Consider the following 15,919-nt stretch of genomic DNA (forward strand, 5'->3'; position numbering starts at 1 on the left):
CGTAAATTAGATGTAGTTTTATATTGATGATTAGGAAGTAAGTTTAGTTTGTTAATTTAGTAGGAGTATTTTATGTTATTATTTGTTGCAGTTATTTTGCATTTAAGTATGGTATATTTGACATTGTGAGTTACAATATTTCAATTCAATAAAGCCAGTTCGACTTCATTACATATTACTAAGAAAAAACAAAGTCCCTTGCCGCCTTAATTGGCCTCTTGGGAAGCCGTTCAATTCCTACTCGGAAACGGGAAAACAAAGTCCCTTGCCGCCTTAATTGGCCTCTTGGGAAGCCGTTCAATTCCTACTCGGAAACGGGAAAACAAAGTCCCTTGCCGCCTTAATTGGCCTCTTGGGCAGCCTTTTAATTCCTACTCGGAAATGGGAAAACAAAGTCCCTTGCCGCCTTAATTGGCCTCTTAGGCAGCCGTTCAATTCCTACTCGGAAACGGTTAAGCAAAGGCAGAATGATGCGTAGACAAAGTGACGTACATTTAAGTAATGAGGCAGTGTAATTGTGCCGAGAAGAATAAGCAAGTACTTAAGCAAGTATTAGGATCGCATAGTTATCAAATTCAAAGGATAACAATAAGTAAACTAAAACACATCATTCTACTTCATGATCACAAGTGCAAAATATTGAGAAAAAAAACAAGTAGCTTAGAAGTACAGGATTACAGTAGTTATAATAGAAAAGCTGAGTACAAAATAAAGTGGTGTCCAACTTTTTTAAGTAGTCTTAGGAACAGTATTTGAGGCAGCAGGGTCGGAAGTAGGAGTGAATCCAAGATAATCAGAGGGGTTTTCAGCAAGTACAACAATAGAGCCTTTTTCGTCATGAGTACATAGTCGGTCATTATCAATAAAATTGAAAGTTTCTATTTTGCTCAAATGAGGCAAGGGAGAGTCTGGATAGAAAAATTTCACTTGATCCACAACCCAGCCACGAATTTGATGACCGAAGGCAACATACTTAGAATCCATGTCATTAGCAGCTTGTTGTAAAGCCACGACATTTTTCTTCAGAGTATCCACTTCTAGCTCTAACTCAGCTACCCGGAGGTCAGAATCTTCAAAGATTTTTGTCAACACCTGGTGTTTGTCAGTCAACACTTGATGCTCTTTTTTGAGGGTAGCAAGTTCCTCATTGCTTTTCTTACTTGATTCTTCGTTTTCTTTGAGTTTAATTTGGAAACCCTGAGCAACAAACTCGGCAGCTTCGACCTTTTGAAGGAGCTGTGCTTTTTCGGTTTGAAACTTTTCTTTTAAAAGTTGTGACTCTTTCAGCTCAGTTAAAATTTGTTGGCGTTCAGCTAAAGTGAGAAGGGCCATTTCGTAGTAGTGCACCTCCCGGAGAGAGTGATCCCGGATGTCGGTAAATTTGGCAATAAGTTGATCTAAAGAGAATTTGTCCCATTTTTCCCGGAGCCCGGGAGTAAAGCACGGCTTCAATTTTTCATAAAAGGGGGATCTGAGCGAGGGGTAGCCATGACAGAAGAAGGTGGAGTTGAAGACTTTTCAACAGAAGAGTCAGGACTAGGTTCGTTAATTCGAACTCGTTTTCTTCGAAGGAGCTCGCTTGAATCAATTGGGGTCTCCGCGTCCATTATAACAGTATCATCCGGGATAGAACCTGTAGCGGAAGTAGCCGACATAGGAGAACGGGTTAGAGATATGTCTTTTCCACCTGAAGCAGATGAATCGCCTTTACGAGTAGCCTTTTGCTTTTGGCGGGCAAAAAAAGTAGGGTCCATGACTTTATCTGGAAACCACAGAGACAAAGAAAATAGATTTGAGGTTAAAGGCAATATATAGATAAAAACATATTAGAATTATTTAAGTTACTTACTTAATTTCCTGCAAACCCAGTCAGAAGAATCTTTATAAGTTAGAATAGACCGAGGAATAAGGGAAATATTTTCCTTAGCTAATTCGGAGGCAAGCTTCTTGAACCAAGTATAAGTTTCAGTTTTGTCTGGGCTCAAATTCTTTGAATTCGTCAAGAATGCTTTGGCAGAAGTTGTGTAATGATGACGGTTCCAACTGAGAGGAAAGCGCGGAGCTCCGTTGTGATCCAAAAAGAAAGCAGAAGGAGGGGCAGGTTGAAAAGAGGAGGAAGAGGCAGAAGGTGTAGCAGGAAGAGCTTCAGGAATACAGATTTTGAAGTATTCTCCTTTGAAATTTTTCCAGTTATCTTCATATATAGAACACCAACGTAACCCGGGTCGAGCTTTTAAGGATACCCAGCTATGACGAGTACATCTTTTATCTACAGCATTTCAGAACATAGTAAAAAGGCAGAAAAAGACCCGAAAGGAATAGGTGAATCCAAACGAACGACAGATTATCTCGAAGGTATGTAAAAAACACCAACTGTTAGGATGTAGCTGAGAAGGAGCGACTTGCAAGTGATTTAAGACGTCCATTTGGAAATCGGAGAAAGGTAAAGGTATGAAGAGTTCAGAAAATAAACATTTGTAGGCAAAGAAGAAAGAGTTCTCACCTTGCCTGGAAGGCGAACAAATACGTTCTTCTTCTCCGGGTACTGCAACTCGGAAAGAAGTGATAATTGAGTCACGAAATAGAGGTACAGTTTGTAAGGCAGTACGGAGGGAACTCGGCTGGTTTTCATAAGAGGAACGAAGCCCTAGAGCTTCTTCCTCAACCCATTCTAAACCTTCAACAGTAGAAGGTAGTGCGAAGCGAGAAAGGGGAAGCGAACGGTACGGACGATTCCTCGGCATGGCCTGGACGGAAAGTTACCAATAAAATCTATTTTAGAAGATATAGTGCAAGATAAAATGTATATAACGCAAAATGTGTTCCTAACCCGTCCAGAACACGATAGGGTGGTTAAAGAAAACCAAAGAAGAAGAAGAGATAAAGATCAAGAAAGTATGGAGTAAAGGAAAGAGATAAGGGATAAGATGAAAAGTTCTGGGCAAAGGTTTGTTAAGGAAATAGATGACAAGATAAGCATTAATATGCACAAATAATGCCAGAAATCAACCACGATGTAATACAAGAAATAGAAGAACTTACTTGTATAAGGTGCTGGGGGCTTCAAACAGGTGGTAAAAGAATGGTGGCAAGACCCACGCAGAGAAACCAGCTAAACAGAGAGGGAGAAAAACCAGGAAGAATCGCAAGAAAGGGGAATGTCAAGAGGAAGAAGAAGAAGAAAAAACGTAAGAAAAGAAAAGAGGCAAACGGTAATATAAGGGTAGATTGGGGTAAGTGACGTTTCCGATTTTCAAAAATATGATAGATGTCAGGATGAGTTGTTTCAGATGTCAAGTCGTTTCGAAGATCAAGGTAATCAGAGAGTGACAAGTGACTATTGGAAGCTGAATAAGCAGAGAGTATTTAATAAGGATACTGACGTAAGGAAAAAGTAAAGAGCAGAATAAGTGAAACCTTAAGAGTTAAACTCGGAGTAAAAACCCATTTAACTCCGACTTTGGGGCTTAATGTTCCGGGTTCATACACTGAGCCATACTTGCTCGTAAGAGTAAAGGACACGGAACCCGGATATACTTTACCCGGATAGGCGGTTAATCATGTCAGTAAGTATTACACGTAGGGAAGTTAGCAGTTGATTGAGTCAGCCAGTATTACAAGTAGTGGAGTTATAAGTGGGCCTACCACGATGCCACGATGGTACCCACCACTTCCATAATAGAGGTAACTGTTCAGAAGCTAGCCCCATATATACACCAAGGATAGAGATAACACAGGCAGATAACCAGAATATAGATCCATATTAATGTTCGTCCAGAACAGTTATGCATTTCACTTTGTATGAAATCGATAAATCAACCTTGAATTAGGTTTAAATAGTGTTAAACCTGCACCGGATCAACAGGTATTAACCCTGCTCCCTTTTTTTAAAAGAAAAAAACTGGTTTTATAGAATTATTAGTAACATGCTTGAAAAATATCACTAATGAAACTCAAATCTAGATTATGTGGATTATAACATATAACATTTACCACAAAAAAACATTAATTACTAGTTAAAATATTTCTAATTTTATATTTATTATATTTTATATATATTTAATTCATGTGACTAAATCAATGATCCTTTAAGCCAATACTATTAAATGGAGTCAATATGATAATTATACAATCTTGGATACATTTTCTGCCTTTTCTATTAGACGACAAAATTTTTTTACACGGGAATCACGATTTTCATAAATATGGTGAAAAAATAAATTTTCAAGAAATGTTATCAAAAAGTTATTTGATAGACTAAAATATTTTCGAAAATGTTAAATTAATTTTCTTAATACTATGTTTGGTTGTATTAAATTTTTTTTTGCTATACTTGTACAAAAAACAAAAAAAAATTGCTATGGGAATCCTAAAATACCACCGATTAGATAGTATTTTCAAAAAAAATTATACACAACATAAAATTTGAAAAAAATCAAATTCTCAAGAAAATTTAAAAAATCTCATACCAAATATAATAAATAAAATTAGAGTTTTATTAATCTCATGTTAAAGGAGATAAATTATCCCGTGTCATAAAGACAAACTTGTGGATCTCTCATATGAAAAAAAAAACAAAAAAAAAACACAATTATAAAATGTGTAAAAAAGAATTTTATCACGTATAATATGAAAATAGTATTTCCCCTAAAATTATCACGCTCACTTTCTCCTCCGAATCCTAAAAAATTCCTTCCACCAACGAATCCACTTTTTCACCTTCTCAGTGAAGGTACTCTCAAGCACAAGGAAACTTCACTGCATTTTCTGCTTCTTTTTTTTTTTATCCTTATTAAAAAAAAAATTCAACTTTTTTTTTAACTTCTCTACTAAGATACTGATTCCTGAAACACAAGCACCAAGGAACTGAGCTATCCCCGCGGCTACAAATTCTGCCACCTAGAATCATACATTCATACATTGCACTTTCTTTCTTTTTCTTCCATTTGACTGACTCCCACTTATTGAGGGGTTTTTCTTCTGTCTACATTCTCGAATCTTCGTTAAAAATCCCAAGATACACCCGAAATTAGAGAAACCCCACAAAAACAATGGCACAAGAAAAGGCTTCAAACTGTGGGCACATAGTGGCATTCCTCATTGTCTTCTTAACTGTGGTCTCGAGTGGCTCTGCGTGGATTGGTGTGAATTGGGGAACCATGGCATCCCACCAGCTTCCACCTGAGAAGGTGGTTAAGATGCTTAAGGAAAATAGGTTCCGCAAATTGAAGCTGTTTGATGCAGATGAGTGGATTATGGCAACTCTTATGGGAACTGATATCGAGGTCATGCTTGCAATACCCAATAACATGTTGGACAAAATGAGTAACAGTCCCAAAGCTGCAGATTCTTGGGTTTATGAAAATGTCACCAGTTACTTGTTCTCTGGTGGTGTCAATATCAAGTTGGGTAGTCCTACAACTATATATATTATATATAGTGTTCTGGCTCTACAAATTGTTCTATTGTTTTATTACTCTCGATTTATTTTATTTTATTTTTATTGAAGATGCTGCTAGTTCTTTAATTTTTCTTGGTCAAATTTTTTTTTATAAATATCCCATTTGCGTGCGTGCAAGTCATTATTATTCGCTTTGTTTCAATGAGCTTGATAGCATGCTTTTTCCAAGGTATATTCTGTGAAATTGGTCAGCTGGATATTCCTGTGTCTGATTTTGGTGCTTCAATTAGGGAGTTAGAATGACATACCTTACTCTATTATCCTTTTATATTCTTGTTGATCATATGTAATAGCTTTTTGTTGTATGTTTAAAGCAACTGTTCCTTACTCTGCATGATTATGGTTGCAGGTATGTTGCCGTGGGTAATGAACCTTTTCTTAAAGCATACAATGGCAGCTATCTAAAGAAAACTTTGCCAGCTCTTAAGAATATACAAGCATCACTGAATAATGCTGGGCTAGAATCAAAGGTCAAAGTAACTGTTCCATTCAATGCTGATATTTACTATTCACCAGACTCAAATCCAGTGCCATCAGCTGGTGACTTCAGGCCTGAAGTACGAGACCTCACTATTGAAATAATAGAATTCTTATATTCAAACAATGCACCTTTTACAGTTAATATCTACCCTTTCCTTAGTCTATACGGAAATGATAATTTTCCCTTTGATTTTGCATTTTTTGATGGAAATAACAAGCCTCTTAGAGATGGTAATGCACTTTACACCAATGTTTTTGATGCAAATCTTGATACTCTTCTGTGGGCTGTAGACAAGGCAGGGTATCCTGACTTGCAGGTTATAGTGGGTGAAGTTGGGTGGCCTACTGATGGTGACAAGAATGCTAATGTCCAGAATGCAAAGAGGTTCGACCTGGGTTTGATTAAGCATGTTCTGAGTGGCAATGGTACCCCTAAAAGGAAAGGCATAATTGACTTGTATCTATTCAGCCTCATTGATGAGAATGCTAAAAGTGTTGCCCCTGGGAACTTTGAGAGGCATTGGGGGGTTTTTGAGTTTGATGGAAAACCAAAGTATGAATTAGACTTAACTGGTAAACATAAGGGAAAGGGCCTGGTCCCTGTGGAAGGTATAAAGTACCAAGAAAAGAAGTGGTGTATTTTAGATCCAGATGTTACTAACTTGGATGATTTGGCTGACAGTATTGACTATGCTTGTAGCCTATCTGATTGTACTGCCCTTGGCTATGGCTCTACCTGTAATAATCTAAGTCTCCAAGGGAATGCATCTTATGCATTCAATATGTATTATCAAGTAAATGACCAGAGGGATTGGGACTGTGATTTCTCTGGTTTGGCTATCATAACACATGAGGATCCATCAGAAAAGGGTTGTCAATTCCCTGTGATGATTGCTCATGGTTCTTCTTTGCTACTACATGGAGGGCTTTCTTACATCCTAAAGAAAGCTTTAGAGGTATTTATTTTTGTTATGTTTTTGATATAGCTGGCAGATATTGGAAGCCATGTAAATTTCTCTATGTAACAGCGTTTGGAGCATCCTGGGACTCCAACTAGACAGTTTTGGGCACTTTCCTCTTGATTTTCATTGTTTTAGCATATTTCACTTTTATCTAAATGTTGAAATATATTTGAATTTAAAATTATGTATTGTTAGGCTGTTTGTAGTTTGTTAGGCTGTTTGTTAGACTATTATTCAGTAAATGATTCTATAGAGATTAGAATAGAATGATTAGTTACCTACTAATTAGCAATTAGTTTTACTGACCTCTTGTATAAAAAGAACCCTCATTGAGGTAAAGAAATATACAACGACAATGAATTCTTATGTATCTGTTTTGTAACATGGTACCAGAAGCCTTGGTTCTAAATAACTTTTGAGAACAAGTCTCATATTTTTTTCCTTTCCGTATTTTTTCTTCCGAAGCCCATTACTGTTCGTCAAACCCACTTTTTTCTTCTTTGCAAATGGAAACACCTGAATCAAATCCCTCATCCCCTGCACGATCAAATCCCTCATCCCCTGAACGAAACCCTCCCATCAGCAACCCATCACCCATAGTCATCCATCAAGATTCATCGTCCTTCCCTATTTCCATCTTCCTAGATGAACCCAACTACCCCATATGGTCCCAGCTGATGGACATGAGGATCGGCGCCAGAAACAAAACCGGTTTCCTCACCGGAACCAAATCGAAACCCCCCTCCACTGATCCTGCTTTCGACACTTGGGTCACGGAGAACAAGAAGGTTAAGAGTTGGCTCATTGATTCCATGAGTCCTTCCCTCATGCCTCGGTTTCTCCGTTTGGATGCAGCATTAGAGATATGGGAGGCTTGCAAGCGCACCTACTATGACGGGTCTGACGAAACGGTGCTCTTCGAACTGAATCAAAAATCGTTCACGATGAAGCAACACGGGCGTCCGTTGGCCACATATTACAATGATCTTCTTGCAATTTTTCAAGAAATTGATCACCGCACGGCATCCCAGGCATCCACCGTCGACGGAGTTGTCCACCTTCATTCTGCCATGGTTCGCCTTAGAGTCCACATTTTTCTCAGTGGATTGGACTCTGAATTTGACAACCTCCGAGGAGAAATCCTTCGGAAGGAACCGAAGCTGGACTTGGAAGGATCGTATGCCTTTGTTCGCCGTGAAATAAATCAAAGGAACACCTTCAATTCTGCTCGTCCCTCCCCTGACTCCAATGCCTTGCTGACTCGTCCTTCTGGTCCTTTGAAACCACGTAAGTCCTCCTCCTCTTCCTTTGGAAAAATGCCTCAATTTTCTTGCACTCACTGTGGGGCTAGTGGTCACTCCAAGCAAAGATGTTTTGAGATCATTGGTTATCCCGATTGGTGGGATTTCAATAAGCAACCGCGCCGGAAAGCTTCTGCTCCTACCACCACACCTGATGCTGCTGCTGCTTCGATTGTAATCCCTGCCTCACCCGCTGCCCACATTGCACATCAGGGACATATTGGTAACACTCTTGCTTTATCTACATTTACTAGAAATCATACTTGGGTAATTGACACTGGTGCGTCAGATCATATGATTAGAGATTCTTCTGATTTACATAATTGTGAACCTTGCATTTTGCCTTGTATCTCCACAGCAAATGGGGAGACTTCTCCCATCACTGGCCAAGGATCCATTTCCTTATCCCCCCATTTATTCCTGGATTCTGTATTGGTGGTTCCCTCCTTAGAATTTAACCTCTTATCTGTTTCGCGAATTACTGCATCCTTGAACTGTACTGTTGTTTTTTGCCCTGATTTTTGCTTGTTTCAGGACATCTCAACTCGGATGACAATTGGTTATGGTGTTAGACGTGGAAAGCTTTATTTTCTGGATTTAAATCATGTTTGTGTCTCCGCTGTCAAGTCTTTCAATACTACTACTGCTAATAAAGCTTCTTCCTCTGTTTGGTTGTGGCATCATAGATTAGGACATCCATCTTTTACATATTTAGAAAAGTTGTTTCCCCAAATGTTTTCCCATTTGAATAAGGCTGATTTTAAATGTAACACGTGTGAATTGGCCAAAAGCCATCGTGTCTCCTATCTTCCTAGTATAAATAAAAGCAGTGTTCCTTTTCAAGTAATTCATTCTGATGTTTGGGGTCCCTCTCGGGAACCGTCTTTATCTCTTGCACGGTATTTTGTAACGTTTATTGATGAGTGTACTCGTATGACTTGGGTGTGTATTTTGAAAACCAAAAGTGAAGTTTTTAATGCTTTTAAACGCTTCCACTCTTTAATCCTCACTCAGTATAACTCTCATATTCAGATTCTACAAACAGATAACGTGACAGAATATACCAACCATACATTTACCTCTTTTTTGGATGATAAAGGAATCAAACATCAAACATCCTGTACGTATACCCCACAACAGAATGGTCTAGCTGAAAGGAAAAATAGGCACTTATTAGAAGTTGTTCGAGCTTCCCTCTTCGGAATGCATGTTCCCAAACATTTTTGGGGAGAGACAGTCCTCTCTGCTGCCTATCTCATCAATAGAACACCTTCTAATGTCCTTGGTTTCAAAACCCCTCAACAAACACTTGAATCCTATTTTTCTATCCCGCATGTTTCAAATTTGGAACCACGAATCTTTGGATGTTGTGCCTATGTCCATACTCCAAAACCATTACGTCACAAGTTGGACCCATGTGCTACTAAATGTGTCTTTGTTGGATATTCGGATTCCCAAAAAGGATACCGATGTTTTGATCCTGTTCTCCATAAACTACATGTCACTTTTGATGTTACTTTTCATGAATGGAAGCCTTTTTTTTCAGGGGGAGTACTCGATTCTTCTCCTCAGGGGGAGAAACCTTATGAACAAATTGGAGGAGAAGTCTTTATAGATTTTAATTCTTACTCTGATACAGCTGAAAACACTTCTGAGGCAATAGACAGTATCATGCATTCAGAAACAAGTAGTCCACATCTAACTCCAAACACTGATTCATCATCAAGAGATGTTCCGGAACAACATCATACTCTTGAACAACACCTTGATTCCAATCTTGAGGTAAACTCTGAATCTGAACCACACTCCATTGCGGTAAATTATAAACCTGAACCACCCATTCTTCCTTCTATACAGCATTCTGTAAGATCAACCAAAGGAATTCCTAGGAAAGTCTATGAACCAGATTTACAAGCAAAGGCTAAATACCCTATTAACAATTATGTATCAACTCACGGGTTATCTAATTCATATGCTCTAACAGTGAATCAATTATCTATTGTATGCATTCCTAACAATGTACAGGAAGCACTTGAAGACCCCAGGGGGAAAGAAGCCATGAACGTTGAGTTAGAAGCTTTGCAGAAAAATTTAACATGGGAGCTTGTTCCTCTACCCGAAGGCAAGAGAACCATTGGTTGCAAATGGGTGTATACCGTAAAAGTAAAAGCTGATGGAAGCATTGACAGGTTTAAAGCACGCTTAGTAGCCAAGGGATTCAACCAAAAATATGGCATTGACTACCAAGACACGTTTGCACCTGTAGCCAAGCTGAATACAATCCGAATTCTTCTTTCTCTTGCAGCAAATAGGGATTGGCCACTCAAACAATTTGATGTGAAGAACGCCTTTTTAAATGGAGATCTCAAGGAAGAAGTGTATATGGATGCACCACCTAGAGTTAAGACACAATCCAACCCCATAACAAAGGTATGCAAATTAAAAAAGGCATTGTATGGTCTTAAACAATCTCCAAGAGCATGGTTTGGGAGATTTTCATCAGCTATGAAGAAATTCGGGTATAATCAAAGTAATGCTGACCATACCTTATTTATAAAGCGACAAAGAGGAAAAATCACTGCTCTAATTGTGTATGTGGATGATATGGTGATTACTGGAGATAATTTAGAAGAAATAAAAAAATTAGAAGAACTCTTGAGCACTGAATTTGAAATGAAAAGCCTGGGAGAGCTCAAATACTTTCTAGGAATTGAGATCTCAAGATCAAAACAAGGGATTTCTCTCTCTCAAAGAAAGTACATCTTGGATCTATTAACAGAAACCGGAATGTTAGATTGCAAGCCATCTGAAACTCCTATGGAAATGAATCACAAGCTTGGAATATATCCTGATCAAATAGCTACTAATATTGGGAGATACCAGAGATTAGTGGGAAAACTTATCTATTTGTCTCACACTCGTCCTGATATTGCTTATGCAGTAAGTGTGGTAAGTAGGTTTATGCATTCCCCAAGTGTTGATCATATGGATGCAGTATTGCGCATTCTGAAATATTTAAAAGGAACGGTTGGGAGAGGATTATTGTTCAGAAAAAACAGCACATCTCACATTGAAGGATTTTCTGATTCGGATTGGGCGGGAGATAAGACGACTAGGCAATCAACATCAGGGTATTTTACATTTGTGGAAGGTAATCTGGTTACATGGAAGAGTAAGAAACAAAAAGTTGTTGCTAGATCAAGTGCAGAAGCTGAATACAGAGGAATGGCACAAGGAGTATGCGAGTTACTTTGGATAAAAAGAACTCTACAAGATCTGGGTTTGTTTCAAGATCAACCTATGAACCTTCACTGTGACAACAAGGCTGCCATACAAATTGCACATAATCCCATTCAACACGATAGGACCAAACATGTTGAAATTGACAGGCATTTTATAAAGGAAAAGCTTGATGAAGATATAATTCGTTTCCCATTCATTAAGTCTGAAAAACAACTTGCTGATGTTCTTACCAAAGCCAGACCTGCAAAAATATTTCAAGAAGCAATTGACAAGTTGGGCATGATTAATATCTTTGCACCAACTTGAGGGGGAGTGTTGAAATATATTTGAATTTAAAATTATGTATTGTTAGGCTGTTTGTAGTTTGTTAGGCTGTTTGTTAGACTATTATTCAGTAAATGATTCTATAGAGATTAGAATAGAATAATTAGTTACCTACTAATTAGCAATTAGTTTTACTGACCTCTTGTATAAAAAGAACCCTCATTGAGGTAAAGAAATATACAACGACAATGAATTCTTATGTATGTGTTTTGTAACACTAAATATCTACTTAGATTAACCTGAGATTTTGATAAGTCCTAGTAGTTTTTGGGACATTAAATATAAAATGTGTGAATACTACGTTACTAGTAAGGGTTTGTGTTTTTTAAAGTTACTTTAGATAATTTTATCTAATGTTCACCGAAACGACGTCGTTTTGGGGCAGAAATCATGGTGTGTTTGTAATTTTAATTTATTTCAGGGTTATAATAGTCTTTATCATTCTAATTTTTGATTTTTTTAACCCTAAAACGACGTCGTTTTGATTAACATTAGACAAAGTTATCTAAAGTAATATTTGAAACTTTTTTCCCTAGTAGTAATTATAGTATATTATTCTGAAAGATATCCAAGCAAACAGAAAAGAAAATGAAAAAGAAAAAGGTGTGAAGGGAGTAAATTACAACTGGGAAACTACTACAATTACCGGAAGAAGAAAAAGTCCACAAAATAAAAGGAGTATGCCTAGTGTCCTTGCGCAAGTAATTTTTCTTTTGCGAATTCTGGGTCATATAATTTGAATTACATAACATTATCAAAGTTGTCCAAGTTCCTTAAGAAGAAAGTTGAAACATTTGATACCTAAATTGAAAAAGACAAATATATGAGACTCAATGCGATGAAAAAGATGTTCACCTATAAACACATAATCCAAATGCTGGTTATTCTGTTCATTTTCTTATCCCCTTTGTTTATTATTATTATTATTGAGTTTTAAACATTATAAAATTTCAGAATGAAAACTGACACACGTTTCTCCACCTTTTCAAGAAGCTTTTACTTTCTGTGCACTCCATCACCTATCAACGAGTAGATTTTTGGTGTGGTATTTTCTTACCAAAAATAAAAAAAAGAAGGATATATAAAAAAAAATAATCATAAAAATAAGGATAATAAAAATATATTACATTTTTCATATTTAATAAGGGATATACCGAGTAATCGATACATTTATAATACTCAAGATATTTTCCCATCAACAATCTATCCTTCCTCTATGTCGCAACATACTTAGAGGGAAAATTGCCATTAATTTTACTTACATTAAGAAAACTTACAAAAAGCTTCTTTATTTAGAAAATCAATCTTTTGAAAAGTTTAAATATGCGAAATAATAATCTTTTGTTGCATAAAATTATTATCTTATATAGTAGATACAATTTATTGGGGTCCACTGTGTTTTTTTTTTAAAAAAAACTTAAAAAAAATCTTGTAAATTTCCTCAAAATTACTTATCGCCTTCCTGAAGTTTTGAATCATTTACACCTGTAACATAAAGTTTCTTTATTACTTACCCCTTATCGGAGTAAGTAATAAAGAGACTTTAAATTAGGGAATAAGTGATAAAAAAAACTTTAAGCAAGGGTGTAAATTGTTCAAAATTTTAGGAAGGAGATAAGTGATTCTAGAGAAAATTTACAAGGATTTATTTTTAAAATTTTCCCCAAAAAAAAAAAATGAAAGTTGGCACTGCTATCGAAGTGTCTGCAGGAAGCAATTCTTGTATCTTAAGAAAGGAGAAAAACATTGCCCTATAAATATATATATAGAAAAGGGTGAAAATTATATTTTTAATAAATTAATTTAAAAAATCTATTCAAAAAATAATTATGCAAATTATTAATAAATGAATAATATATTTCACCCTTAAAAATAAAAAAATAAATAAAATAAAATAAATGAAATATAATTATTTGAAAGGAAAATTAAATTATGAAAATTGTTTACAAAAAAAAAATATGAAAATTTTAATTTGACTTGATAAGAAAATTCTTGTTGTTAAGTATTCATTGTTGAAATAGAAAACTTAAAAACATGTCATTTTTTAAAAATATATATGGGTTGATTACTTTAAATTTTGAAAAGAACTACATATCAAAAACAAATCCATCAATTAATGCAAAGGATTTAAGATAGCACAAGTCATATGTAAATTCTTACCATGCATAGCACTTGAAGATGATAGATTATACCGTCAATATTGCAAATTATTGCATGAACTTAAAAATATTTTTTTATATAGAAAAACAGTTAATTCACCAATCACACATACATACATGACAAGAAAACAATAATAAAAAAATAAACCTCATCTCTATATTTTCATTGAAGAACGTAGTTTTCGTACTCATTTAGTTTAATTCCATGTTAAAATGAGCGACCAATGCTAAGGAGGGAACATTGTCATTTTAGAAAACAAATACATACTCAATTCACCCTTTTTTTTATTATGGAAGTCACATTCCTAATAATAAGATGAGTGAGGATATTTTAACTACCAAAAACTCTTACTATCTAACTTACTACCCATCACGTCACCATTGGATCAAAGAGAGAGAATATTAAAAAGTTTTTGAAGAAAGAGAAAATGTTAATCTAACGGTAATTAGATAGGTAGTAAGTTGGTAGTGAAAAATTTTGGTAGTTAGAATGTCTCTCCTCTAATAAAATTGGTGTGAGGTTTCAAATGTTGGGTTCGTGACCCTTGTTTTTGTTTCGTGGGCCCATAAACCATTTGAAAATATGTTGCCCTAAGTGCAGCAATTGAAAAGAAGAAAAGAAAAGAAGCAGCAGTAGAGACACTAGGCAAAGAAAGAAAAAGAGAGAAGAAGAGCGAAAAGAGACTAATGATAAAAAAGAAAATAAATCTTCTTCGACGAATCCATCAATGACCCTTTGTTAGAATGAGCTCAAATGTTAGGGGAGTGTTCATTGCATCTATTGTTTTATATCTAATGGTCATTTTGTGATTTGTAGGTCTTTAGTGCAAAAGATCTGTTTCCCCCTTTTGGAGAGTATTTTGTGTTTTTCCATTTGATTTTCATTTGTTAAATCACGCTATTTGATTTCTCTATTGTTATATAGAGATAGAAAATTATGTATTGTGCACCAATTATTATTATTTGGAGATAGTGAAAGATATAAGTGGACTCCGATAAAGCAAGCACGATATTTTTCTCCACGTTAGGTTTTTCCCGCTTTAAAAGTCTTGTGTGCCAATTGTGTTATTGTTCTTGATTTTTTTTTTTTCTTGAGTTGCTTACTTCAATTGCACTTGATTTATTTGTTTAGCCCACAACAAAGTAGTATCAAGAGCGTTGGTTTGTTGTTGTAGGTGTTTGTGGTGTAAATTAAAATGGAAGGTACCTCTAGCACGATGCTTAAACTTAATGGATCAAATTGGTTAATTTGAAAACTTATAATGGAAGAATATGTTGCAGAGACTTGTATGAACTTGTTGAGGGTTATGCTACGTGGTCACCAGAAATGTTAGATGTAGAGTGAAATAAATTGAAAAAAAATAAACATACTTGGAACAAAGCCAAATTGGCAGTGGTTGGATGTTAGTGTTTTTTATCATGTTGCAAATGAGAAATCAACAAAACAACTTTAAAAAAATTGGCAATTCTCTATGATGAGACAACTTGTAAACTTGAAGTACAATGATATTATTACTATCAATGAACATCTTAATGAGTACCAAAGTATAGCGAATCAGTTGACCATAATAAAACAAAAGGCTACTTGCAAGTGGTGTTTGTAAGAACTCGCACCGTTAATTAAGGAAATTAATTAATTATATATGAGAATTAGGAAATAATTCCATAATTGACCTTAATAATTATTATGAGGCTTAAATAAGTATGATAAGTGATTAAGAATGCTGGAAGTCGCTTTTTGGACGAAAAGCGCAGATACCGGTACTGCTAGTCGGTATAAATGCGTACCGAAAAAGTATCCCAGAAAATCATAATGAGTGCATGAATATTCCTAGAATATTATATAGGACTTGTAAAACGAGTTTCAAGTTAAAATAATGAGAACTGGTGCCAGAAACTGATACTGGCTATGAAAAACGCGTATTGGAAAGGTGCTCCGAAAAATATAATAAAAATATTATAATTCTTGTAAAATTGAGTAGGTTAAGA

The 15,919-nt window shown here is 35.8% G+C and overlaps 1 protein-coding gene across 1 annotated transcript; it reads left to right on the forward strand.

The window, feature by feature from the left end:
* Positions 1-5,051: 5,051 nt before the first annotated feature.
* On the forward strand, positions 5,052-7,023 carry LOC133288275 (glucan endo-1,3-beta-glucosidase 8-like). Its single transcript, XM_061485999.1, has 3 exons — positions 5,052-5,404; positions 5,811-6,897; positions 6,970-7,023. Exons 1-3 carry the CDS (start codon positions 5,052-5,054, stop codon positions 7,021-7,023), a joined length of 1,494 nt encoding a protein of 497 aa, XP_061341983.1.
* The last annotated feature ends 8,896 nt before the right edge of the window (positions 7,024-15,919 follow it).

This window comes from Gastrolobium bilobum, unplaced genomic scaffold (assembly GCF_033153095.1).
Source record: "Gastrolobium bilobum isolate Gb01-03AN ecotype WA unplaced genomic scaffold, APGP_CSIRO_Gbil_v1 utg71309, whole genome shotgun sequence".
NCBI lineage: Eukaryota > Viridiplantae > Streptophyta > Magnoliopsida > Fabales > Fabaceae > Gastrolobium > Gastrolobium bilobum.

What these genes read in the sequence shown, in the direction of transcription:
- LOC133288275 (XM_061485999.1), top strand. Translation starts at nt 5,052, where the DNA reads ATGGCACAAGAAAAGGCTTCAAACTGTGGGCACATAGTGGCATTCCTC. An exon ending in TCTGGTGGTGTCAATATCAA is followed by an intron (nt 5,405 to 5,810) that starts GTTGGGTAGTCC and finishes TTATGGTTGCAG; the next exon opens with GTATGTTGCCGTGGGTAATG. An exon ending in TCCTAAAGAAAGCTTTAGAG is followed by an intron (nt 6,898 to 6,969) that starts GTATTTATTTTT and finishes TCTATGTAACAG; the next exon opens with CGTTTGGAGCATCCTGGGAC.